The sequence below is a fragment of the Electrophorus electricus genome, chromosome 4 (genome assembly GCF_013358815.1).
Source record: "Electrophorus electricus isolate fEleEle1 chromosome 4, fEleEle1.pri, whole genome shotgun sequence".
NCBI classification, from domain to species: domain Eukaryota; kingdom Metazoa; phylum Chordata; class Actinopteri; order Gymnotiformes; family Gymnotidae; genus Electrophorus; species Electrophorus electricus.
In genome coordinates, this window is record NC_049538.1 from 18,143,299 (window position 1) to 18,170,425 (window position 27,127).

General features: G+C 45.8%; 2 protein-coding genes across 2 annotated transcripts in view; both read left to right on the top strand.

Moving 5' to 3' along the window:
* The window catches only part of LOC113576951 (F-BAR and double SH3 domains protein 2), a 48,748-nt gene extending 30,601 nt beyond the window's left edge, over positions 1-18,147 (top strand). Inside the window, 13 exon segments of the mRNA XM_027009344.2 lie at positions 4,125-4,247; positions 4,802-4,897; positions 7,388-7,504; positions 7,997-8,101; positions 10,705-10,866; positions 12,870-13,004; positions 13,200-13,283; positions 13,387-13,564; positions 13,793-14,010; positions 15,224-15,395; positions 15,473-15,564; positions 15,734-15,775; positions 15,777-18,147. Coding sequence (XP_026865145.2) covers positions 4,125-4,247; positions 4,802-4,897; positions 7,388-7,504; positions 7,997-8,101; positions 10,705-10,866; positions 12,870-13,004; positions 13,200-13,283; positions 13,387-13,564; positions 13,793-14,010; positions 15,224-15,395; positions 15,473-15,564; positions 15,734-15,775; positions 15,777-15,893 — 1,641 coding nt within the window. The 3' untranslated portion in view covers positions 15,894-18,147.
* A 626-nt stretch (positions 18,148-18,773) lies between these two features.
* Positions 18,774-24,842, top strand: LOC113576978 (NACHT and WD repeat domain-containing protein 2). The gene is made up of 7 exons (XM_027009377.2): positions 18,774-18,813; positions 19,066-19,154; positions 19,515-19,622; positions 19,977-20,155; positions 20,291-20,418; positions 20,499-21,007; positions 21,111-24,842. The coding sequence occupies exons 1-7, from the start codon at positions 18,774-18,776 to the stop codon at positions 24,840-24,842; spliced, it is 4,785 nt and encodes a 1,594-aa protein (XP_026865178.2).
* The last annotated feature ends 2,285 nt before the right edge of the window (positions 24,843-27,127 follow it).

A 27,127-nucleotide genomic window follows, 5' to 3' on the forward strand; every position in this document is an offset into this window, starting at 1 on the left:
GGCTATATCCCACTTAGACCTTGAACTTCCAGCCCACTTGGTTATGGCGTTCCCTGTACGCCCTGCTAGCATCTTGCATCCCGCTATTATGTGCGGGATTGTCTCAGCGGCATCTTTGCACAGCCTGCATCTGGGGTCCTTTGCGTTGTGGTAGATCCCAGATACCATCGGTCTTGTGTTCAGTGCTTGTTCCCGTGCTGCCTCTGTACTGTCTTTCAATCCAGCCTTTTCCAGCCATCAGTAGTATTTCTCCATATCTGCCGGTGGTACATAACGTGTAGGGGTTTTTCCTCCCATGATGGACCCTGCCCCTCCTCATTTCCATCCTCCTCGTGTTTCTGCTGTCTGAGGTACTCACTTGGCATCACTTTCATCACTTGGGGCCATCGTCCTGGTGCACTCCTGAATCTTGGTCATTTCATCCTAGATAGCGGCTCTGATGTTCACTAGTCCTCGGTCCCCCTCTTTCCGCTTAATGTACAGTCTGAATGCTGGATTTGGGATGAGACCCTCCATGCGTTGAGGGGTTTCCTTGTCTTGATGTCAGTGGCTTCTATCTCCTCCTTAGGTCTTATTATGACAGCAGCGTACCTGATGACTGGCAGGGCATAGGTGTTGATGGCCCAGATCTTTTTCTTACCGTTCAGCTGATTTCTCAGGACTTGCATCACTCTTTGTAGGTATTTGGTTGTAGTTGGTTCCCTTGTGGCCTCTTCATGATTCCCATTTGCCTGTGGGATTCCAAGGTACTCAACATCTGCTATGTTACCTTCTGGGTCTGGGTGTGGGTGTGGGTGTGTAGCCATTTTATTAAGTACACGTGTTCAAATGTGTGGTAACACAAATATCTAATCATATGGTGCATACAGCCTACCTGATGGCATGGACGGTTTGAGTTTGGTGCATGTGAAAACACTAGCAACCTAGAAGATGGGTCAACATCATAAAGCGGCGAGTGAGTGTAAGCACTGTATAGGCATTTTTTTTAATAAAGTGGGTGGTCTGTGTGAGTCTGCATGGCACAAATACTGAACCCTACCCACAAACTGACTAACAAAAACATGCCACTTGTGTAAGAATTCCGCCCCTGTGCTGTGAAATCTCCCAAGTTTCTATAGATAAAAGATACTGTTACAATGAATACATAGCTGGCTTATAATTGGCCTCTACCTATGAAATTAAAGGTTTTCTGGGTAAAGGCACAATTTAATTTTACCATGTTTCAGACTGTGAATATGAAGGAATCTGAAACATCAAAGTTACCCAGCTAAAATTCTGGGTACAGGTTTATGGTCAGAATAGACAAACATTGAGATTTTTGGATGGTGCAAAACAGTGAGATTCCTCCAGCCAACCTACTTCAGAAATTCTAAAGCTCTGGAGAATCTTCTCCATTCAGCATTGTTCAGTGATGCCAAGCACAAGACTAAAGCAGCACAGGAGTGGTTGGAGTGGTGAAGGTCAAACGTTCTATAATCCAAAATCCAGACCACAGTCCTATTGAGATTTCAAAATTGTAGTCACCCGATGTCATCCAACCAGGCTCATCAACCTGGAGCAAATCCTTTAAGAGCAGGTGAAGGTCGGTCCTGAATAGTGTGCTAAAGCCAGTCAGGAACATGCACCAACACACTTAACGCCATTATTGCAGCAAAACATGGTTATACCAAACACTGCACTTTTCAGTTTTTAATTTTTAAAAAAAGATCTGGTAAATAATTAATTTTGACTTTAAGAACATTGCTTCTGCGTTGGTATTGGTGTCATTTGTAACCCAGACGCATCTTTTAAGACTTTTTAATGGGTTTTTTTTTTTGGCAAACCACTGTGTATGTATATTCACACACAGACATGTGCTTTCTCTCTCAGTTCAATGCCCATTAGAAGAACTGAGGAGCATTTAAAAGTCGACACTGGGGTGAACTGGCCGTCACCAGGCTTGTCGGTCGTGTCCTCTCGCAATGGGTGGAGCTCGGCCCCAACACCTCGACCCTTCATCTTCACTAAGCTCCACCACCTCACCCCACTGTGTTGCTCTCCGCCGGCTGCCTGTCCTTGGGCTGCGTGAGTGGGATCCGAGTTGGGGAGAGGCTCCAGTGAATTATTGATGGCTAGACTGTCAGTGCTTCAGGGCCACCCGCTGGCGAATAGGACACAGGATCGCTGCCCGCACTCCTGATTTCCTAGCGGCCCAGCCGGTACCGTCAATACGATCGGTCGCGGCCATTCTGGGAGAAGGAATGCTTCTATTTTCTTCGTTTCTGTCATTTTTGCTTACTGTCTTCTATTTGGGTTAAAAACTGCAGGATTTTTCATCTTCTTTTCCTTCCCTTCAGGGTCTTTGTCCTTTGCCGCCCTCCACAGCACCCCCTGCCTGTTGACGAAGCGCAGCCGCTCCCGAGCTGCTGTAGCAGGTGCTTCCTGTGAGGTCAGCCCCTTAACAACTGGCGGAAGTCATTCGTTAACGGCGAGTGTTCTTCCGGCTAGGACTGCGCCTGGCCATTGTTTTCTGCGCTCCTAGCGTGCCTGTCAGATGGGCTGTGCTTCAGGTGGAGAATTAGAATGGCTCATTGTCTGGTTCTTGGCACTGGTTCTTCCTTAAATAGATGACAGCATGAAGGAAGAAGGAGACGTAGAAGGAGAAGTGCTCTCATTCTGAAAGTACCCAGATCTCTGGGAATTTCCTTATTTGTCCTAACAAAGTTAGGACTACATCAGGCCAGCTTACACAAGGTCCTGTCCCTCCATATTCTGGCACTGTACTGAGCAATGTGGTATTTTGTCTGTGCAGGAGTGTTTTTGTTTGTTTGTTTGTTTGTTTTTTTATTGGAGCGCTTGAGACTGGGAGCACTGATGTTCAGGATCAGCACACTGTGCGTGGTCCTCTCCACTGGCTGCAGCTAACCCCACTGGCAGAAGCTCACCCCACCGGCGGGAAAAGCTGTAGGCAAAATTTCAGTGCTGAGACGGGGTGTATCGTCATGACACCCAGTGGTCTTTCATGTGCAGAAATCGGTCGCTGTCTTCAGCTCATGCCTCTTACCATTTAATTTGTCTGGTGTTCCAGTGAACAGAACAGAAAGTCCAATAGAACCGAATAGTTAATCGATAATTATTACCAGCAGTGCAGTGAAGTTGAGCCTCAGACATGGAGTCTGGATGTAGTTTATTAGTAACCATTGTGTGAGTTTGAACTTTAACTGAGAGAAGTGTGGTGGTGTGTTGTTGAGAGAGCATGAGGAACAGGAGGTTTTGAGTCTGTTGTACCCATGAATCAGCCTGTGGGTGGGTGGGTGTGTGTGAGTAAAGGAGGGTGCATTTATGTAAATAGATGTGTTTTACACACCTTTCTTTCTCTAGCTGCTTTGAGAAGAGGTAACAAATCATTACAGTGAGCCAATGATCTTCTACACATATACATGACTGGACTTTGAACTGTGATGGTGACCCAAAGGACCCTATCAAAACATACACAATTCAACAGCCCTCTCCAACACACATGTGCATGTGCGCACACACACACACCACAACGAAGGCATATCTTGTGAATAGAAGGCCAGCAGAAAGATGAATCTGCTTTGGTCCAGCCGGCCAGTGAACGTGCCCGAGACAGACATCGATGCCCCCGACTCTCCAGGGCACGGCGCACAGTGATGAACTGCCGGCCTGATCCGCAGCCTCTGCCCCGGACGTGCCGGGCTCGGTTCGAGACCGGGACAGAGCCAGGGGTATGAGGAACAGGCCAAGCTGTTGGAGAGAGAGGGGGACACAGAGGAGGGTTTTCAGTGTTGTTCTTGCACGTCAGGGCCATGGAATCTGAACTGGCTAACCTTTCCCAGCAGCCGCTGCTGGTTGAGCACTGCGCTGTTCCAAAGATTACACAACACGGGGAAATGGCTCCAGTACCAGTGCAGGAGAATGACTCCATACTCTATACGCTGTTCCCTTCCTGAGTATTAAATCGTTGTCATATTGGTAAGGAAATTAATCTCCGTCTCTGTACCTCTTTCCCTTTTCTCTCCCCACGATTCCCTCTCTCTGTCTCAAACCTTCCTCTGTCCTTGCAATTGTTTCTCCTCCCCCCCCCCCCCCCCCCCCCCCCCACACACACACACCTCCCACAGGCTCTGGATGGTAATGTCTATGATCACGTGAAAGATTATTTGATGTCTTTCTGCCGGACGGAGTTGGAAGCGTGCCAGGCTGTCCACAACACGTTCCAGTTCCTCCTGGAGAAGTCCAGCCGAGTGAGTGTGTGTCTGTCTGTCTGTCTCTCTCTCTCTCTCTCTCTCTCTCTCTCTCTCTCCCCCCCCCCCCCCCCATGTCTCTCTCTCACACACACCCCTTCGTTCAGCATCAGCCCCCAATCTGTCCTCTGGTGAGCATTCTCTCTCTCCCTCCCTCTCCGACTATATGTGCATTTCATCATTCCATTTTCTCCTTCATTCCCAGAAATAGCTACATTTTGCCAGCTTCCTCATTAAGTGCTCCCTATAAACAAATTCCCTTTCCTGCACACTTATGGATATTTACACACACACACACACACACACACACACACACCATGCCCAAATATACAGCACTTCTGCACATAGAAATACAACTGCAATGTACACCGCTGTCCCAGAGGAGTCTTAGGTTACATACTGTAGCTCTTTGTAGTTTTGTGTGCACGTGTGTGTGTGTGCGCGTGTGTGTGCAGACAACTGCAGTCACCTTGGGAGGGGTGTGTGAGTGACCCCACACACAATGCATATACATGTTCATGTACACACACACTAATTGCATCTTCTTGCTTAAGGTGGTGCAGGACTTCAATCAGCAGCTGTTTCTACAGGAGAATCCAGTATTCCACAAAGCACAAGACTTCCAGTTTCAGCCTTGTGATGGTGACATGGTGAGATGCACACAAACACACACACACACACCTCGCCATGTTTGAGAATACACGGTGGGGGATTTTGGTTTAATTTTGCATTTGTAAGGAATGCCACAGTACCAACATGTCATTGCACTGCTGTGAGCTGTGAAGACTTCACCTGTCTGTCCTCGGTCGTTCAGAACAGGCCGTGGGAAGGTGATTGGCTGGAGCAGTAGTGTGTTTGTGCAGGGATTTGGTCTTCTCTCGGTTACTCCTCTGTCCCTCCTGCATCCCGTTCCTCCAGTTTGTGTTTTGTCAGTTTGCAATTCAAAAATTCTTCTGTTGTCATTTTAAAGGCTCTGTAATTTTCACAAGCACCCACAGAAACGTTCTCAGTTGCCAGAGATTTCAAAGTCAAGACCTTGGCCTCTTTCACACGCACATACACACAGGCGCCTTCACACTGTGGCTTAATTTTTTCTTCCTATTGTCGGTCACCATCACACATTTACACTCCTCAGTGTCATGCAACACCTTGCAAAGAAAAATGCCGTTTCTCACTCGTGCATCATGCGCACGCACGCAAGCACGCGCACACACACACACACACACACACACACACACACACACACACTGCACTTTCTTCCCTAGTCTATATTTACCCTCTCTGGTAGCCTCCAGACGTGTCTGAAACACAGTATGGTCTTTTGCTCTGGTGGTGAGGTTGTGAGCAGCACTGATGAAGCTGTCTCTCGCCGCTCAAAGCCCGTCACCCGTCATCATGTGGCGCACTCCACGCTTCACTGCCTTTAAATGGTGATGTTCGAATCCTTTTTTTTTTTTTTTTTTTTTTTTTTTCCCCCCTTTTTTTCTCACCATCAACTCTTCCGCTAAGTTCTTTCTTCACCTGTACTGTCTGTCACAAAGGAGCACTTCCTCCCTCTCTCGCTTGCTCACTCACTCACTCACTCACTCACACTCTCTCTCTCTCTCTCTCTCTCTCTCTCTCTCTCATCCCTGTCTCTGTCCTCTCTGCTCACTCTGCCTCAGGTGGAATAGGTGCCCCACGGTTAATAGGCTCTGCTTTTCTCCAACAGCACTGCCACTCACTCTCTCCCTCCCCTCCACCTCTCATTTGCTTTCCCCTTCCATCTCTCTCTCTCTCTCTCTCTCTCTCTCTCTCTGTCTCTCTGTGACACTGTGGCCGAGTATTAACTCAGACTGCCACCTCTCTTCTGATCCCCTCTAGGGGTTTGTTTCTGCCTTCTTCTGACATTACTGGCTCACTCTCACTAATTCTCTTCCCCCACAGCGTTCTTGTTTGCTAGATATCGGCTGTTCTAACCTCAGTGCCTGGGAACTCTTGCACTTTTGTCCTACCTGTCACTAACCTCTCCTCTCCTCTTAACTCCCCCCCACCCTGCGTGCGTGCGTGCGAACGAACTCCTGGCTCAGACTCTGAGCTCCGTGCAGCAGCTGGTGGACATTGAGCCATCGGCGGTCAGTGTGATGAGAATGACCTTGGCCCAGGTAGAGCCTCACCGAGCCTAACAAAACTCACACTCCCATCATGCCACAGAGCAGTCCGTCCACTCCGCAAGACCAGCCTCTGCATGCACCCTTCCTCCAGCCCTCCACGTTGCATGCTCCATGTTGAGTGGCTCTGTGTGTGGGTGTAGGTGTGTGAGAGAGAGAGTCCGCTGGGTGTAGAAATAGCTGCTTTGCCTGAGGGCTCTGCCTGCATCGTCTGCACATCACTGTACCCATGTGGGAGGATTCAAACGATGCCCTCTGGGGAAACCAGGGCGTACTGCAGCAGGGCTTTACACACGTGAGCAGGTCTTACGACGGGTCACACGTGTACTCCTTCCACACGAGGACGCAAGCCATGCTGGGAGAATCAGTTCTCACACACACACATACAGGCACAAGTGTGCGTCAGTCAGTCATCACTCCGGGAGATGGGCAAAACAAAAGGGGGAGAGAGATGGGAGAGGGGGATGTGCAAGGGATGCAGGGAGAGAAGGAGGGAAAACACACAAGTGTGTAGCCCACTGCTGGTGTGGAGGTCTGACTTCGTGGTTCGTGGACTTTTCCTGTGAAGCGTCATGTCTCTACATAGAGCACTTAGCAGTGCACCGGACCCTGTCCGTCAGCCCCTCACATGTGCTCCTGTCTCCCAGCTTGCCTGTCTGTCTGACTGTCCCTCTGCACGACCGTTTGTCTACCTGCTCCACGCTTGGCCCCTCCCCTGCAACTTCATTCACGCATATTCTGCATGATTAATGAACTCCACCCCCTGCCCCACCCCCATTTGGTCAGGATGGGGCTTTAGGAGTATTTCAGTAGGGAGAAATGGCAGCTGAGCACAGTGTGTAGTCAGCTGTAATGCTGTTAGCCTACCAGGTTTGTGGTAGGAGTAAAGACTTAAAGAACTCCGATGAAATTTGTTTTGTTTGTTTTACTGACGTGTGTGTACGTGTGTGTGTGTGTGTGTGTGTGTGTACGTGTGTGTACGTGTTGCAGAGCCGGCAGTTGGAGTCAGAGACGGGCACCACTGAGGAGCATAGCCTCAACAAGGAGGCCAGGAAATGGGCGACGCGTGTAGCCCGAGAACACAAGAACATCATCCACTACAGACGGGTGAGACACACACACACACACACCATCCACTACAGACGGGTGAGACACACACACACACACCATCCAGTACAGATGGGTGACACACACGCCCGCCATCTACAACAGACGGCTGACACACGCAAATGCACAGATAATTCCCTACAGACGGGTGAAACCCACACACACAGTCCACTACAGACAGGTGTTGGAACACAACACATAAGACACACATTTACACACATTTTATAAGCACACACACACATGCTCAGTTATTTTGAGTGCTTCTCTTTTGTCAGTAATGCAGAAGTAGAAGTTTCTGCTGATCCAGAAGTACCTTTTTTGGTGTTTTATTTTGGATTGCATGATTGAATGTATGAACCGAGAGAAGTCATTCCAGTGTCACCAGCATTACCTTTGGTCCTTTGGGGATGACCCATCTTCTCAGAGCTGAGCTGTTCAGTGTGACTGATCAATCACTGGTATTAATTCACACTGATTGGTTCGTAATCGCAGGTTCTAGAAGAGTGTGAAAGACAGGGAACCCCTCCCACCGAACAGAGCAGGAATGACCTCGAGTTTAAAATGGAGGAGGCCAAAGAGAACATCCGCAAAGCAGAGGTAGCGTGTCTGTGTCTGTGTGTGTGCGTGTGTGCGCGTGTTTGTGCGTGTGTGTGTTTGTACATTTGCCTGTACTTGTGTGTCTCATTTGTTAATCTGATTTCCATATAGTGATGTTGCTGAAGGTTGCAATTTGCAAATGAGCCCTCTAACATTGTTTTAGGGTGGTTGTTGGTGTTGTTGTTTTTATTTTCTATTGTGTGCTCTAAGTATCCTGGCTAACCCCAGGACCTTTTGTGGAATTTTTGATGTATTGCTGCACTCACATTAACGAATGTAAATGTGTGTGTGTGTGTGTGTGTGTGTGTGTGTGTGTGTGTGTGTGTGTGTGTGTGTGTGTGTGTGTGTGTGTGTGTGTGTGTGTGTGTGTGTGTGTGTGTGTGTGTGGGTAGATTTTTTTTGAAGTGGTGAGCTGTATTACATGGATCACACTCACACACACACTCACACAACATAACTGCAATACAGTATTTTATGAAAGGATTTATTTTGCCAGTTATTAATGTGGGAGTGTTTCAGAGCTGCTGTGCTCTCTGTCTTTTTCTCTCCCAACCCCCCCTCACCACCACCCCCCCCCCCCCACGGACTCCCTCCCTCTCTCTCTCTCTCTCTGTGTGAGTGAGTGAGATCCATGTATCCAGATCACTTCAAAAAAAATCTACCGTCGTTCCCATTACTGCAGTCACCTTTGGCGCCCTCTTCTGGCACAGTCCAGAATTTAATGTGATAATTGCCTGGTTAATATCATAATAAAACTTGCAATGTAATTATAATATTTATGCCCACTTATAACAGACATTCAGAGCGTCTTCTTTTTTTTTTTTTATACGACTCCTGTAAAAACACTGGGAGCTCAGCTCCTATTATGTTTTTCTTTTTAAACTAAAAAAGGGCTTCCCTTCCACTCCATGATCCATTAGCCTCTGATAAATGTTTAATCAGCCCATTAAGAGCTAATGGACAAGCTCTGGACAAAAGTGGGAGGAACTAAGTGAAATAAGTGCAGAACTAAAAAGGGCCAATTGCGAATGTTACGTTTTTGTTCACTGGCCCTTTGTAAATCAGGAAGCCAGTCTGTAACTGGTAGGAAGTGTACTCAGCGTCCGTTATTAAGGGTCGGGGGTTTTCCTCTGAAATAGCTACTGCCTTTCTCTTCTCTTTCACGGCTCGAAAGGCGTACATCCAGAACCTTCCGGAAGAGCCCTGCTCAGCTACTCCTCGGCTATTTCACTGACAGCTTTGTTCAGCGTCGTTTCTTCTTTTATTGCTTCTGTTCCCCTTTGTAATGGTTCCGGTCGAGGGAGCAGTTCCGATGACGTAGCCTGTGTTTATTTAAAGGGTTCACATGTGGCCCACATGTCCTGCTCCTCCCCAGGGTGCATCCTGGGTCTTTTCCTCCATGGAGTTTAATATGTGACAGGGAGCAGATGTGGGTTTATGAGGTCTGTCCAGTTCAATCCGTGCCGTTCTGTGCCTGCATTAACACGCATGACCCATTTTGCATGCTAATAGCTTTGTTCATTAAGAACGTGCATTTTTTCATGTGGACATGAGATTTGTTTATCGTGGTTACGGTGTTTGCTTCAATTGACATTATGCACGCTAAGTAAATGCTATCTGGATGAAAATCATTTTCTTTTGTGTTTAAATCACAGATTAGAGAGGGGCAAATCTTGCTCATGTTATGTCCCATGGTTGTCAGATGATAAGATCCTGCATAGAGTCTAGTTGTCATGCTATGGGGGTGAAGAACCCAGGTTACGATGCTTTTTCAAGATGCGCCCTCTCCTCAGTCAAGTAATTTGTCATTTGTAATGGGAGCGTTGTCTTCTACAAAATTCTGGGGGAAAAAATATCCTTGATCATATAGCGAAGAAGTATTTTATCACCATATTCCATCGAAGCACCACAGGTTCAGTATGAAGAACTTGCCACCCATGCCAAAGCATTCTACACCTATCTGGGATGTTTACACTCTTGGAGCCAACCTGTTTGATAGGAGTGTAGGGACTGGGCTTTCTACAGTAATGGGCTTCTCAGCAACGCTGTTTATGCAGTGTCCACACGTCTGCTGATGGGTTCTTGGGTCTGCAGAGAGAAGACTTTGGGGGGAATTGCGGAGGAAGCCAGGGTTCCACAACTGTTAAGTAGAGAAGCGTTAGCCCTGTCATCAGGAGGTCGTGAGTTCGATCCCTGATGACACCAGAGCCGTCCGTAGCCGGGAGCATGAGAGAGCAATACTGCCCCCCAACGTTGCGTGAGCCGCAGCTTGAAGGGATGTTACTGGCTCGGTACCTCAGAGGACGCAAAGTCAAGGAAAAATCCAAAAAACAAAATGTTTTAAAAAGGTAAACAAAAAGTAGCAGAAAGAAATCTAATTGTTCCTTTAATATAGTAATCCTTTATCGATTAGAGAGAAATATTTAATAGGTCATCTGTAACGGAATGGTATGGAATACTAATAAAAGTATTCCTCCCACCAGTGGGCAGTAGTAGGCAGAACATTCTTTGCAGGCAGTGTTCAGTGTAGATCAGGTAGGTTGTGTGTTCGTGTTGCGCCTGTTTGTGTGCTGACCCTGATTTTCTCTTGCGCTCCCTTGCAGACTGTGAAGCTGAAGGCAGAGGCGCGTCTAGACCTGCTCAGGCAGGTGGGCGTTTCTGTGGATACGTGGCTGAAGAGCGCCATGAACCAGGTGATGGAGGAGCTGGAGAACGAGCGCTGGGCGTCCCTGCCAACCCTCACCACCCACGACCCCTCTCTCACAGTACGCAGGTCCTTTCCTCCCATCACACACCCGCGGCCCTCCGCCACCATCCCATAATAACAGGTCGGCAACCCGCCAGTCTCAGCAAGCCTTTCAGGCCCTTACCAACAGCATGTCACTGCAGGATCTTTTAGCCTTCTCACTTTACTGTGACAGGGCACGGTGCCCTTTAACACACACACACACACACACACACACACACACACACACACACACACACACACACACACACACACAGTGACCACCTCCGCATCCCTTTGCCACACATAAACATACACACACACACACACACAATCACACAGTGACCACCTACGCATCCCTTTGCCACGCGCACACACACACCCACACACTGGTTGGGCTGGTCGGTTTCCCGTGTGTCTGGAGCCCAGGCTGTTGGGCATTGTTCTCTTTTCCAACACAAACATGGGCTCTGGCGTGTTGGCGTCACTTCCCGGAGCTAGCCTGCTCACCTCGCTGTCCGCCTGCACTCAACTCCCGGGGTCTGTCTGTGCCATTGTGCTCCCAGACACACACACACACACACACACACACACACACACACACACACACACACACTCTCAGGCATGCCACCCGCACCGTACCACCAGCAGCCATGACCTATGCCTAAGGGCTGGCAGCCTTGCACTTAGTGACCCACCCCTCCTCCTCCTCTTGACAGAAGTGCACACCACACACACACACACACACACACACACACACACACCCCGACACACTCATTCGCAGATGTGTCTTCTGATGTCAAGGTGATGATTGCGGTGAAAGTGGGAGTGGAGGCGGAGTTGGGGTGGTGGGGGAGTGGCTTCATCTCTTGCTGCCGTGTACCGACTCGTGCCCCATGGATAATAGCGACAAGTTGAGAGGTGTGATGAATAATTTATGGGCAAGGTGGTGAGAGGCACGCGGGATCTCTCGTTAGAGCGTCACTGCACATGCTGAAGGGCTGACTGCCGAGCGCCTGCATCAGGAGTTTTATGAGCCTTATTTAAGTGGGTAGTAAGAGAGATGATGAACAGGACCGTCTTGTCACTCACCATCGCCCTCTGCTGGTTAGTTTTTATTTGAAGGTGAAGCTCTTGTCTCGGGTGGCCAGAGTCCAGGAGCTCGGTGATTCCCTAACCCAAACCAGCAGCTTCAGTTCATCAGCTTCAGTTCAACACTTTTCAGTTCAGCTATTTTTTTTTTTTTTTTTTTTAATTGCAGTAAATGCACTGAAGTGTTGTCTTCTCCTACTTCAGTGTGCTACTGGGCTGCTTCTGGCTTTAGCCCTAGTTTCAGCTCGTCACCTTGGCGCACTTATATTGGGAGGAAGAATATAGGCGGGCAAATCGCAGGGAAAGACTTTGTGCGTTTGTGTGTGGGAGAGGGAGAAAGAGATGGCTGAAGTAACAAAGCTTGAAATGAAGGGAAAAAAAGCCTCCACACTATTTTCTGCTAGCAGTGTTTAGCAGTCAGTCCGTTGGTCAGTGTTCACGCTGCCTAATTTCAAGGTGCCACATTACGGCAAAGCCTGTAGGGCCAGATAAGACTGGAGGCACCGTCCAGCGTATCAGGACCCACAGGAAGGGTAAACACGGCCCTGTGGACGCCTTTGGTTTGCCATGTCAACATCAGAGCGATTACTCTGGCCCCACGCCCTTCACCGCTTCTGATCTCAGATCGGTTTTCTCCACCTCGACTGTGTTTTCCTCCTCAGTCTGCGCCACTAATGTGTCCCTAGGCTTATATTAAAGGAGTCTTATCTTTCTGTCTGCGTGCCTAGTTTTAGTTCCCGATGGAAGGGCGCGGCCTCGGTCACCTGGCCTGCTGCGGCTCGGTAGAACATGACCACTCCATCTTGCCTCTAGAAGAACCGAGGCCGTGGTATTATACCCACCTACTTTACGCCAGGCAGCAAGCAAACGCAGAGCGCTGTTTCGGTAATGCCCTCAGCGCCCCCGCGTGTGAGCATGTCCTGACCCAGCGCGACCGCTGTGTTTCCTTAGGCGCCGGTGGACTTGGACCGGGACGAGGGCGAGGACCCCGAGGAGAACATGGAGGCGTTCGATGACAGTAGCTCAAGCCCGTCAGGAACCCTGAGGAACTACCCGCTAACCTGTAAGGTGCTCTACTCCTACAAGGTAACGACATCGATGTGCGCCACACCTTCGCTACTTTATTCTGAAGTTTGATGCTTTCAATGTTTACTTGTGCTGTAGTTGTTTTGTTTTTTACAGACTACATAACGGAGATTATGAGAGCTCATATACACTCCCAGATATGCATAAGTGAGATTATGGCTTTCCGATTTCTCTCTCTCCTCTTCCTCCACCTAGGCATCTCAGCCTGATGAGCTGACCATAGATGAACACGAGATGCTGGAGGTCATAGAGGATGGAGACATGGAGGACTGGGTCAAAGTAAATGCTCCCTCCCCTTCACCACTCATGCACTCGCTTTCAGTCCTCGTCACGCCACTCTCGCATGGCTTTTCAACGCGGATTGCTCATGTGCTGTGTGCAGGCACGCAACAAGGCCGGCCACGTGGGCTACGTGCCGGAGAAGTACCTGCAGTTCCCTGCCTCCAACAGCCTGCTGAGCATGCTGCAGTCACTGGCCGCGCTGGACACGCGCTCCCACACCTCCAGCAACTCCACGGAGCCGGAGCTAGCCTCAGGCAGCATCAACGGCGACGCCAGCAGTGAGGCTTTTTTTTTTTTAATCTGTGGGCTATTTGTTTGAGGGTAGGGATAAAGAAATGCAGTGTTTTGTAGACCATTCTGACACATACATACTCACACACACTCTCTCTCTCTCTCTCTCTCTCTCTCTCTCTCTCTCTCTCTCTCTCTCTCTCTCTCTCGCTCTCTCTCTCTCTCTCTCTCGCTCTCTCTCTCTCTCTCTCTCGCTCTCTACCACTCTGTCTCAGTGAGCTTTGTGAAGGCCATATATGACTACGAGGGTCAAACAGATGAGGAGTTGTCCTTCCCTGAGGGCGCCGTCATCCGGATCCTCAATAAGGACAATCAGGAGGACGATGGTTTCTGGGAGGGCGAGTTTAATGGGCGCGTGGGCGTCTTTCCATCAGTGCTTGTGGAGGACCTGACCACAGAAAACGGAGACTCACACTGGACTTTGGACACCCAGGTAGGAGAGTAGCAAGGCTCGATATGCATCATTGCATGGACACACACACACACAGACACTTGCTTTGGCACACAACCATGCACGGCAGTATGTGCACGTAGGGTTCATTCTTGCACCATGCCCACAGATGAGCCCTCTTCCTGTCTGGGTCTGATATGCCGGCGGCCTCATTAGAACGGGCGTGCCGCCTTCCTTCCTGCGACTGACCTTATTTAGGCGCTGCTTAATGAGCTGCTTCCCAAGCGGGAGACACCGCATCCCCCGTGCTCAGCGGCCTGTCTGCATATGTTTGTTATGGTTAGCGCAGGAGACCCGGGAGATGTGCACACCACCGCTTCCCGCGACCCCTGACCTTCTGCAGTTTGGCAGGAGCCAGAAACTGAAGGCTAGAAATTCTAATATGTTCACGCTGTTACGAACCCAACCTTGCCAAGCTAGTATTACGGCTATGGTTGTCTAGCACATAAATATACTGACCAGCTCGTAACGTGAACGCTGTACCTACACGGTATAAGGACGAGAAGGTCCATCCGCTCTGTGTGTGCATTAGCCTGGGGAGCCAGAAAAGTCCGCTTACCTGAGGTCCGCATCGACTTCCCTGCCCTGACGCCTTCAGGTTGCCAAAAAGGCCAGCACAACCACCTCTCACTCCACTTGGGTTTTCCATCAGTTTTATATTTTTATTTGTTTTCTAATTGGTGGAGGCAAACAAAGGCACTAGGAGGAAAGAACAAAAAAGTCCATGTGCCTCCAACATGCCGAAAAACTTGAACCATTCTCAGTCCTGAGCTCTTTTATAGCTCACAGGTAAATCAGATCATGAATTCCAGGTAAGTGACATCAGTCTCTATCCCCAACCATGTGACCTGAACCTAGTCTGACCTCCTAACAACAGCGATGCTTCCTTTTAAATCTGACATGGCCCGGCTGCTCTCAGTATTGATAGTGCCTGCTTTTAGCAATCTGACAGTCAAAGCCGGCACTGCGTCTGGAGTAAAGCAGGAAATACATTTTGAAGTTGTTTTATTGTCATGTCTTGTAGTGTGATGTAAATGGACTCACAGAGACCTTTTCCTCTCAGGATGATGAGAGCAATATGGGCCTCTAACGTCTTTGATACCTTAAGCCTTGGGGAGTGTCCTCGTTTTGCGTGTTCACACATCCACTGTTGTGTGCCGTCACATTGTGTTGGCATGACCTGTGTTCCGTGCAGGTGTCATCGTGCGCGCGGCTGCAGTCGACCCTCCCCCCGCTGCCGCTCTACGAGCAGCCCACCTACAGCACGTATGCGAGTCCGGACTCCGCCCCTGGCCCGGCCCTTCCCCGCTCACCCTCCGTCAACGGGGACCACAAGCTGCCTGGGTCGCAGAAGCCCCCCGCCCACAGTGAGAGGCCTTCCTCTTCCATGTGCCGTCCTGCTTTACCCAGCATGGGTTACCTGGGTCTTTCTGTCTCTGTGCAGATCACAACTCCAGCCTGAGCCCAGAGAGCCCAGGATTCTCCCAGCCGAAGAGATTCCCGCAGGACGGATCCGGCCCGGGCAAATTGCGGCCTGTACGGAACCCCTCACGTCACGGTGTCCCTGTGCTTCTCTCTTAGCCAGTTGCATTCTCTCTGTGGAGAGAAACGGCACAACAGTTCTCCATTTTGTCATAAACGCAGTAAAAGGCAGACAGGTGTATAAATCTAATGATCTCAGCCCGATTGTATTTTCCTCCGTCAGGTTCGTGCGGCCCCGCCTCCCCCTAAACAGCACCCTCGCAGGCAGGTGGAGAAGACGGAGGAGGTGGAGATCACACTGGTGTAGCAGTGCAGTCACTGTTTTGTACTCATCTGCGCCTGACCTCAGACTCCTCCCACTGGTCTTGGAGAGGCGGGGTTAGCAAAAAAACACCCTCCCAGCACTCTGAAACAAGGAGTACTGCATCTCAAAGACACGCCTTCCCTTCTCCACCCCCCCCTTATCCTTGGAAACACCTCTTCTGGCGTCACAGACTGTTTTGGTGCCTTTAACCCTTTTCATGCCAAAATCTAGTCCTCATATATGTAGTCATACACCGTTTCAAGTCTGGTTTTGATCTTGATCATGAACTCCAGGGTAACGGGTGAAGATTCTGCTGTCATTCACCCACCCGATGGCACAGACCATGCTGTGCGGCCAGTCTCATGGCTTCAGCGATCGAAATGATCTGCTGTACAAATGTGAGATAGCAGACGTACGCGGACCAATAGCGTTGTCGGTTTGAACGAGGCTTTATTGCACACGCACGTCTCCGGAGCGCAGAGGATGCAATATGAGGAGGTGTTTGGGAGAGAGCGCTTTTCCCGAGCACGTCGGCACACAGAGGGGCCAGGCATAGCAGAGGGGCGGCGATTGCAAATACTCTCTGCTTCAGCGCCTCATAGTCCTATCTTACATATCCCATTTGCGCTAGTACAGTACATTACTGTTGTCATAGAACCTTCAAAATACACAAGACGTTGCCATATGACGTGACCGAGCGGCTGCTTCGCGACGTCACGCACCCTGACGACGTCCTGACGAGAAAGAGAACTGTGGAAGGTGAGGAGAACGATGTGGAAGGGAATGAAGGCTGGATCCTCCATTTTGCTTTGCTACTTCTCTTCCTCCTTTAACCAGACATATCGTCCTCTGCAGCATACTCATCCAAGGCCATTAATAATGAATACACATATTTCTTTGCTCCCTTTTTTTTTTTCTCATGAATACCTGCATTTGTAAGTATTTGTAATACTTAGCCGTTGAAAGGCAGAGCGAGCAGAGGTTCTTGAGTTTTAATGGTGCCGGCGTGCGCATGGGCGGGAACGAATTGTGAGGCCAGCAGTGCCCCGTTGCCGGTTTATAGTGTCAATACAATTGATAAAGGAGTATTAGTTAAAGTGCATTATGTTCCTTCCTAGTCCATATCTTGCGTTCTTGTTACTTTAGCACTGGCTACTTTAGCTGTCTCACTGCTCCTGGAGGGAGGTACGTTATTTTCGGATGTCTGTTGAAGTGAGTTACAGAGGGCTGTGGATAGACAGTTATAGAGCCCTTTCATTGTATTTACTGAAAAAGAGAAAGAGCAGACCCTATAGAGTTCCAGGGGCTTTTATTTTGTACAAGGGGCAGCTGTCTCTCTGTTGTGCAAGTCTGGAGTGTCCTAGTTTGGGTCAGTTTGTATTTTTCTTTCTCTGTGAGGAACTCGGGGAAAATCTCACTTATTATCTATGAAGCCAAAATACGAGTCCTTTTCCCATTTCATCCTAAATGAAGTACTGATTGCTTGGTATTTATATTAATATCAATCTGTATCTGTATTTTGTACCATATTTTCAACAGTATACTATGTATCTCGGCACTTTCCAGAAGTTGTGTTGCTTTGTTTCTTTAAATTTTGTTTTTGTTTGTCACGGGTTGCCCATTGTCAGTAGCATAGCTGCCCAACTTTGAGTTTTTGATCTTGTGTGGATGACTATTTCACCTCTGTGGTTTGCAAAAAAAATAAAATTTAAAAAGAGTCTTTGTTTATTCCCTCTGTGTTGATTGCAGGAGGTAAGAAAAATGTTTTTTTCTAGAGGTTAGCATAGTATTGGTAATGAGAGCAGGGTTGTGTAAATAACATCTTGATGGATCTGTACTTTTGAGGATGTGGGGGTGGAGTATTGTTTTGGATGTTTTTAATCAGTGGAAGATATAGGAATATATGTCCTTATGTCACTTTTTTGTCAGCCTATTTTCTTGTTGATCTCCTTGAGATCTTTCGAATGTTATCAAACTTGTTTTGAAGTTTATACTTTTCAGTGTGGTCCATCCTGTGTGAGAACTCCTTCTCACTCAAATTTTGGCTCTTCTTTTTTTAATAATACCCACTTTCCTTTGGACAGTTTGGACTCTGCAACTTTTTAAAAAGCTTCATCCACATACTCTTGTAAAATTCTTTTTTTTAAATTGTTTTTATTTGAGTTTTTTTGTATTTTATTTGAAGAGTACTTAATGCTGCTGGATAAAGATGGCATACTCTCAGACTTTTGCTGCAGTGACAGTATCAGAGAACAGGGGAAAACATTTCTTTCTTCATATTAGCTGTAAAATAATTTGTATTTATTGTGTAAAAATGTTAAATAAAAAAATAAGAAAAGTGGACGTGTGACTTCTTTCGTCTGTGCGTCCATAATAAGAACACAAATAATAAGATGTTGCAGGAATATTTAAGAATTGTTATTAGTATTTAAAATGTTTTAATTATTTTAAATTTTTTTATATGGGAACTAAAATTGTGTTTTGGTTTCTCAGGTTCAAGATTGGGGTTAGATTTATGTGTATACAAGCTAGCACTCTTTCCACAAAAATGCACAGAGCTCTCTCTCTCTCTCTCTCTCATATTCATATATTCATATATATATATATATATAAATTATAAAAAGCAAGGAGGCAGATTTCACACTGGAGCCTCTTGTCTGTCTACAAGTCCAGAGAAGTGAGTAGGTGGTACCCCACAGATTCTAATATCAGGATATGTGCACTTTTAGGAATGTCAGGAAGTTGAGTCCAAACACAAGTGGAATGAGGAGGGGCCTCCAGTTCTGCCAGCATTTACCAGCCCCTACCCGGCTTGATGCTTCAATCCAGGGTTCACTACCTGGAAACATGAACAGGCTACCTGAGCGACCCCTGTTCTGCATATGGTTTTTGTTATTTATTTTTGTAGTATGAATATGATTTGAGTGTGAACATGGATCAATGATTCATCTAAATTAGAATGGCTTGTGTAAAGGTTTACTTGTGTTCCAACCCAGAGGGTGAGTTAAAGTTCAGATTATTTGAATTTTAGAGGTAGACGATGTGAAATATGAAAAGTCATCATACCGAAAATTTAAACATGAAACTTCATTGAGTGCCACTATGTTCCATTTGGTGCAGAAAAACCAATATGCTAAAAGAACAGAAATAATGAATCATTTCTGTGTGTTGACTGATGGTGCTACATTTGTTGCTGTTGCATATATCCAATGTTAGTAACAATCTGGCTGTATTGCCCCAATGTCTTTCAGACTCGGTGCTAGAAAGAAAGGTTCTGAGAGTGAATGTGCTTCCCAAGCTGAGGGACCACTGTAGACGCTTGTATGGGGTCGACTTCAAAGTGAGGAGAGTTATGGTGTTTCAGTAAACATGTGGGGAGTTGGTTTTTTTTGTTTTTGTTTTTTTTGTTTTTATTTTAAACATGAGTTATGTAGTTATGTGCTTATTGTATGAAAACAGGCTATTTTTTTGCTTATCTGAGGGTGGAGTCTTGCTGTTCAACCATTAGTGCACTTTAATTATTAAAGTCAAACAGCTTGTGAATGGCATTATAATGATGTCTTTTTAGGCAGGTCATTGTGTATGAAATGAAATAAACCAAGTACGCAAACTTTATGTAATGAGTGCTTGTGGTTAGAGCAGAACAAATTCAACAACCATAATAGCAAACACGCTGAATATCCATGTTTGCTTTATGCAGATTATTGACCCTTATGAAGGGATGGATCCTGGCAACTGGCCAACGCAGCAGGAGCGGCTACAGTTACTGGACGAGTGCCGGCAGAATTCGCTAGGCCCTTTCTTTGTGGTAATGAGCTCTGTTGTAATCCATAGATCAGCGGCAAAGCTGCAGCCCAGTGGGATATTGAGTTTTATGCATGTCTATGCAAAGTGACCGTGTTTTGCGCAGACGACATCTCAGTGGTGATGTTAGAAAAAGAAATTAATTCTTAACGAGGCATGCTGCAAAGATAAAAGGTTCTTTAGGAAATGCGCAAAGCCGATATGTGCCTTAATGAAAAATGTAAACAGCAGCAATCATTACGTTTAGTGCATTATATACACGGAGTGCAAAATGAAGTATCCCCTTCACTGATGCACAATAATAAAGGTGTTTCTTAAACACTAATAAATTGCTCTGCCTGCGTGTTTGGCCGGCCAGGGCCTGGTGGGGAGGCAGTATGGCAGTGCGTGTTTACCGGAGCAGGTGGAGCTCTCAGAGTTCCTGACAATACTACAGGTCTGCCAGCAGAAGGGGTTCAGCTCTGATGCCCTAGAGAAATGCTATCGGAGGAATGAGAACACCATGCCCTCCTCATTCTGTCTGCTCAGCCAACATGCGTATAAGAAACAACAGGATACCCAGGTAGGGTCTTTGGGAGTTTGGTAAATTAAAAAGGTATCATTGTTTTTCAATGCCTACATGATCTACAATAAGTCCCTTATTTCAAAAAGTGTTTCATTTCTGTAGCCAAGGAGCAAAATAGAGAACAGTTGGCATGAAGTGGCTGGAAAGGGAAGAAAGATCTTAAATGACGTTGTGAGCCAGTGTGTTCTAGAGGGCAAGATTGACTCGGAAAGAGCTCAGAAATATTTTAGATCCAGTAAGTATGTTTGCATCCTTCCTGTTTTTTATTTCAGATTTTTACATGCAGACAGATGATTTTGGCTATCATAACTCTAGGTCTTGAGAATGATCTGCGCTATGGCCTGCAAGGCTCCCCTGCTGATATCAGAAGATGCCTCTGTTATGTTCATAAAACCTCTGAAGAAGCTGATCAGAGAAAGAGAGGAAACGAGCAGCACTTTGAGTTTCAGGCTCAAATGCCCCGACTGAACCAGCTCCGTGACGACTTCCTGCCCGGCCTGGTGAAATCGCACGGGGCACTGGTGTACACCGCGGCCAGTGAGCGGCACTGCCAACGGCGCTACGCAGACGAGCTAGGACAGCAGCTGTGCTCAGATCTTATGGCGCTTATACACAGCTCTATGGTGAGGGAGAGAAGCCAAGCCCAAAATTCCCTCTCCCAACAAAGACACCTGTGTCGCGTCTTTTCCCGTCTCTACAGAATCGAGCGTGCAGAGGTTAGCCAGGTCAAAGCATACATGGAGCAGGACACAGAACATCCACTAATTCTCGTTGGTGGGCCATGCACAGGCAAAACTGTGTTTTTGGCCCACTGTGCTAGTCAGGTATGTTTTAATTGAAGTGTTTCTGCATTAGGTTAATTTTAATTAAGAGTATTTGAGGCTCATGTGCATGCTTATGACACTAATAAGGTACTTCATCTTTCAGATAAAAACATGGATGAAGGACCAGGACCCTGTGATTATTGTGCACTTTGCAGATATTGGCAGCTCCTTGAAGCAAATTCTCAGTAGCCTATGCCATCAAATTGCTTTATGCTTCAATCAGCCATATAATTCTTGTTCCATAGACATCTCTCAGCTGAAGAAAACTTTCTGCAACTTCCTGGCCAAAAGCTCACTTTCCTCAAATCCTCTAGTCCTCGTCATAGATGGACTAGACCAAATACCTAATACAAATGGACCGTTAGATTTGACCTGGCTTCCCAAGACTTTCCCTTCTAACATAAAACTTTTAATCTCTTCCACACCAACAAAGTCTGGGTTTCTTTCAGCAATCAAGACATATTTCCCAGAATCCACCCTGTTCTTTGAGCTAGGCCTATTAGATAGTAAAAGCTGCAATGATATGTTGTCAGCTCTCCTCTTGGCAGCCAATAAGAGGATAACATCAGGTCAGCAGATGTATGTAAATCAAGCTATTAAAAAATGCTCTCTCCCACTGTATGTTGAGCTCCTGTACAGAGAGGTTTGTAACTGGAGCTCAGAGTTAGAGATTACACCTGAAACATTAGTCCCAGGGGTCCACACAAACATTGGTCGTTTTTTAGATTACCTTGAGGAAAAACATGGAAAGGTTCTAGTTGTCAGAACGCTGGAATTTCTCACCCTGTCCAGGTGTGGTTTGACTGAGGCTGAATTGACTGACATTCTCTCTTGTGATGATGAGGTTCTAGCAACTTTCTTCCCAGTAAAGGATTCTGTACCATATAGGTTTAGGGTCCCTGAGGTTGTGGTGGAGAGGCTACTGCTGGACCTGAAGGGGTTTCTAGAGAGAAGGAACACAATCGGCACACAAACACTGTTTTGGATTAGCAGGCACTTTAACTTGGTCATCTTTAGGAGGTACCTTTGCTCAAAGGAGAAACAGAAAAGGCACTCTGTGCTGGCAGACTATTTTAGTGGCAGGTGGGCATGTGGAACAGCTAAGCCATTGCTCATCACTGGAAGCCACAGAATGAAAATGCCAAACCCCCAAGTTATCCAAAATGACAGGCCCTTGAAGATTTACACTGACAGGCAAGTTCCTGGTCAACCCTGGATGTTTCATTCCTTCACATCCATTGTTCCTATCAATGCTTCATCTGAGTGTGCATGTCCCAATCGGAGAAAACTGCAGGAGCTTCCCTTCCATCTAATGGAGAGTGGAAATACTGAGGAGCTTGGTCAAGTGTTGATGTCACAAGAGTTCCTTTATGCAATGTTCCACGCAAGACAAGTAGAGGATTTGATGTTCTGGCTAGAGACAGCATCACAGAAAATATTGCGCAGAGAACTTGGATTCCTCACTGCTGTCCTGAAAAATTCAGCCTGCTGGTTGAAGGAGTGTTCTGCTGACTTAGCATTGATCATGCAGGCCAACGTGTTCCCCTTTATACATATCTTCTCTGCATTAGGGGATTCTCTCAACCAAGATAGTGCAATGAGAAGCATTGGGGTAAATACAGTGTTATTTCCCACACCTTCTGTGCCTGCCATGCATTGGGTGCTGCCAACAGCAGAGATATCGCCAATTACCAAGGCAGCCATATCTCATTCTGGATTTGCAGTAGTTATTCAAGATAATGGTTCTGCTTGGGTCTGGAATGGGAGTGATTCCCAAGTCTTCAAACTTCCCCAGTCCTCAGAAGTAAAGTTTACAGATGTCAGGTGCTCCACTGATATATTCATGCTCACCACTCAAAGTGGTAAGCTTCTATCATGGGACATTAATGCGCCGTCACACCTCCAGGAAGTTCAGACTCAACATACAGAACAAGGTCCAAATAGCATTTTTACTATGGAGGGTGTCTTGGTGAGTAATGGAATGATATTCATATTCTCTAAGGAAAGGAGCTCTGTCAATGTGTTTGCTGAGGGAATGACAATTGACCCACTCCAGTGCTCCTATAATGTAACATGCATCTCATGTTCTGTGGATGGTCACATGATTTTTTGTGGACAGAAGGAGGGTACTGTGAGTATATTTGACACTCAAAGTGTTCAACCTTTGGGGTCCTTCATTTGTTCCACAGGAATGTCTTTGTTTGATCTTATCCTCCATGAGAACGGAGAGAAAATAACCTGTGTTGATTGCAGAGGAAGTTTGTTTGTATGGGACCTTAAGATAATTACCAAGCCAGTACTCATTAAAGAGACCCTCAGTCATAGCCCGTTGAAAGTGTTAAGTACAGATCACTCTGAGAGCAACCATCTCCTTATCTGCAAAAGGCAACAGATCCAAATAACTGGTGCACATTTATTAGATACAGAAGACCAATTCAACACACCTCAGGGCAAAAGCTTTGTTCAAGCGGTTTTGGATCACAATGCACACTTCATCATTGCCTTGATGGAGGACTGCCTGTTTATTTTAGTATGGAATAGGCTGACAGGTCAATGCGTGTTAACCCTTGATGTTAGAAGCACCCAAACTTTCAAACTTGTTAAGCTAAAGGATAATTCCCTAATAGCTGTCACAAGCACAGGTATCACTCACTGGGATATGGGTATTATTGCAGTGGCAGCCTCCACTCCTAAATCCAACAAAAAGGTGCTGAAAGTAGTTGTAGAACATGGTGGGGCTAACTTCTACACTGCAGATGGTTCTGACCAGGTGTGGAGGTGGACTGTGTTAGGTGGAAGAGTGGCAGGCCACCTACTTCACCATGGTCCTGTGGAGGCCTTGGCTCTCTCAGCAGATAACATGCATATTGTGACCATTGCATCAGGGGACATTTATGTCTGGGACACCAGTACAAATGAAAACATTCACAGAATCTGTGGTAGTCAAGCATCTCAGATACTGACAACTCCAAAAGGCAAATTTGCAGTGTCTCTATCAGAAACAGGCCTGTCAAGGGTCTGGAAGTTATGCAGTGGCCATGTGGTTTGCAACATCCACCATCATCTTAAAGATGCCATCATTTCACCTGAGAGCACTTTTCTTATGGGCATTCATAATGGGGATCTTCTGGCCGTCAGTCTCTGGTCTGGTTATGTCAGCAGTCAGTTCTCCTGTTCTATTTGTTCAGAAGTGGTTGCCTTCCACCCACTAGCACACCATCCAGAGTATGTGGTTGTGATTACCATTTCAGGAGCTTTGTACACATGGAAGCTAACAGATGAGACTGTTTGCCACCAGTTCCAGTTCCCACAATCTTTCCAGTATCCACCACTGCTTTTTAAGCTGTCATCAGATGGGAAGTATGGGATCATTTCTGTAGTTGGATCCAAGATAAACATCTTGGATACTTACCATGGGAAACTGTGCTCTTTGAATGCTGAAGGACAAGTCTGCCAACAATTTGTGGACATGTCTGATAAATATATAGTCTATATCTGCAACCCTTCAGTTAGGTGTCAGAATTGTTTGTTTGACCCAAATATCAAGCAAATATTGGTTGTACAACGAGCAAAGGACGGAAAGAGGGTAGGGATGATTTATCTATCTAAGAGCTCCTCTGCTCTAGCTCTGTCTGATACGCTGTGTGTGCATGTAGGCTTTGAGGATGGCTCTGTTGGAATGTATGCTTTTAGCGATCCAGAAGTAGGTTACATCAATTCCAGGGCTAAATGTCAGAGCACAAGACTAATGTCTCCATTTGTTGAACCAGTGGTTTGGACGGCCATGGCAAACCCTGACCTTATTTGGGTGGATGTAGTCTCTCAATTACCATAAATATACTGTGGCGGCTGCCACTTGCACAAAAGCGGGAGCAAGGAGGCCACACTGTGCACCTTCCCAAGGACTGTATTTAGTTACATTTGGTTTGAAAATTTATGATTATTATTAGTCAGTTCATTTGTGTGTGATTGGTTTCATTTTGGTTTTGTCTTCCTTTAGTTAGGACTAGGAGTTTAAAAAGTGTCATCTTTCTCATGCCTCTGTCCATTTAGTTATTCCCCATACTACATTGTATGACTATGACTGAACCTATGAGCCAGTAACCAGCAATGTGAAACTGTATATCTTGACTATTAAATTCTTTTTAAAATTACTTTTCTGTACGTTTCTCAGAACTTTCATATCACTGCTTCTACAAGCACAGAAGCCTTTGACAATCATGACTGAATAATGTACAGTATGAAATTCCATTCTGGTGTACTGCATACAAAAAAAAGTATAGATGTCTAATTTGTTGTATAACAGGTAGGAAGAATAATAGGGAAATGCCATTCATTGCATGGCCTAAATACTTTTACTGATGCATCTCATTAAATTAATTATTCAAATTTATTCTGAGCTGAATTTTTATTCTCATATAAACATTAATTAGTTAGATGCCGGCGTGCTAAAAATTACCATACAATGTGTTACAAGAAATAGTAGAACATAAATAGTTGTTACCTGGTCAAAACTATAACAGACATTAGAATTCTGCCATTTTATGTTAACATGGTCCCAAGTTACAGTCTATTGTCTAATCTAGGCTACATCTCTCAGCAATTCATTTATTTATAAAGTTTTCCCACATTTTACCTGCCATATTGATGAATCTCATTAGTGGCATGCCGCATGGGCCTTAAGCACTGCCCTCGTCTTCGGAACATACTAATCACGTGATCTAGGTCAAGCGAACTGCAGTTGATTAGCTAAATCCTCTTATTCAGAATGTGTTTGCTAATGTGGCTAGACTGAACTGTATTTATGTAAAAATAATATCTAGATTTTGTACCTAGAATGTGTATCTGGTTGTGGTTGGCTAGAATGCTTGCTATAACATTTAGTTATCTACCTCCGGATAACTATCCTAACATTAGCCAACTAGGCAAATGTTAGTTAAACAGGTTACTTCTGCATCATTTACAGTGTTCAGCAAGCATCTATGACACATTAAAAACACTTAACAAGTTATTAAATATTCCTGTTTATTTGTTGCTCTTTGATAATCATAACATGCTTTGTTTTTGTAAAGGAGCTACAGAATCCCTTGGAACAAATTTTCAACTGTGTATTTGCCTATTATTTCTGGGATGATTTCCTTTTAGACTCGCAAAGAAAGATTGGTAAAGAAGGCTCTTAAAGGCTGCTGTTTGTTTTCCTTTTGATGACCCTTTATTTGACCGTGATGAGCGCTTTATAATAAACCTGATTATAATTATAGCAAACTTTTACATACATGAGATGACAATTTCCAAACAGATACCTTCACACATGACATTTGTATATGTGGATCTATGTATTTACAAATCTTTACTCTATTCATTGTACTGTATTTCTATTTTAGGTTCCCTCAGTTAAATACTTGTTAACAGTCTGTTAGCTTGTCGGGTCTCTTCAGCATGTTACATACATGTGTGTACTCACCAAAACAAATTCCTTGTATGGGTAACATACTTGGCAAAATAAAGTGATTCTGATTTTGATTCTGATCTATATTAGTGAAAAGCGCCTGCAGCAGGTCAAGTAACATTCTGTAAATCCGTTGTATGTTAAAGCTTTTCGTGGTTTATTTGGTACCAGGCTGCAACACCTACCAACTACCACATGGGGTAGTAGTAGCATAAGCGCTGAACGTCTTTACCGTTATTATTTGTAATGGCCTATTTTCTTTTAAGACTTAATTTTTTAAAAATGAGTTTTATGTGATTAGTCTACTGTGTTACTGCATGCGTTTAGCGCAAACTGCTATATATTGATTCCTTAGTTGGGTTTTAGAAATGAAGAAACAGAGCCTTAAAAATGATGGAGGATGAAAGATTTTATTCACATCACAATCTTTCTGGATTAAAGTGAATACAATGTTGTCATTTCAATCGATTCTCCCCCTATTTATAAAAATAAAAATCAGTACTGACAAAGCACGTTGCGTGGCCTACTTGTAACTGCTATTTAAACCCAAAATTCTGGTGATAACGGTAGGAAAGCTAAAGGTTAGACTTAAGTTTTACTGAAATCGCACAAAAACTACAACTACCATTAGTGCGAAACGTTAAACGGAAGTGCTACAATAACATAAATTA

Bases quoted from the DNA above. Each gene is read 5' to 3' on its own strand.
- LOC113576978 (XM_027009377.2), top strand. From the start codon at position 18,774: ATGGCTTGTGTAAAGGTTTACTTGTGTTCCAACCCAGAGG. The intron at 20,419-20,498 runs GTAAGTATGTTT...TCATAACTCTAG, and splicing joins TCAGAAATATTTTAGATCCA to GTCTTGAGAATGATCTGCGC. The intron at 21,008-21,110 runs GTATGTTTTAAT...TTCATCTTTCAG, and splicing joins TGGCCCACTGTGCTAGTCAG to ATAAAAACATGGATGAAGGA.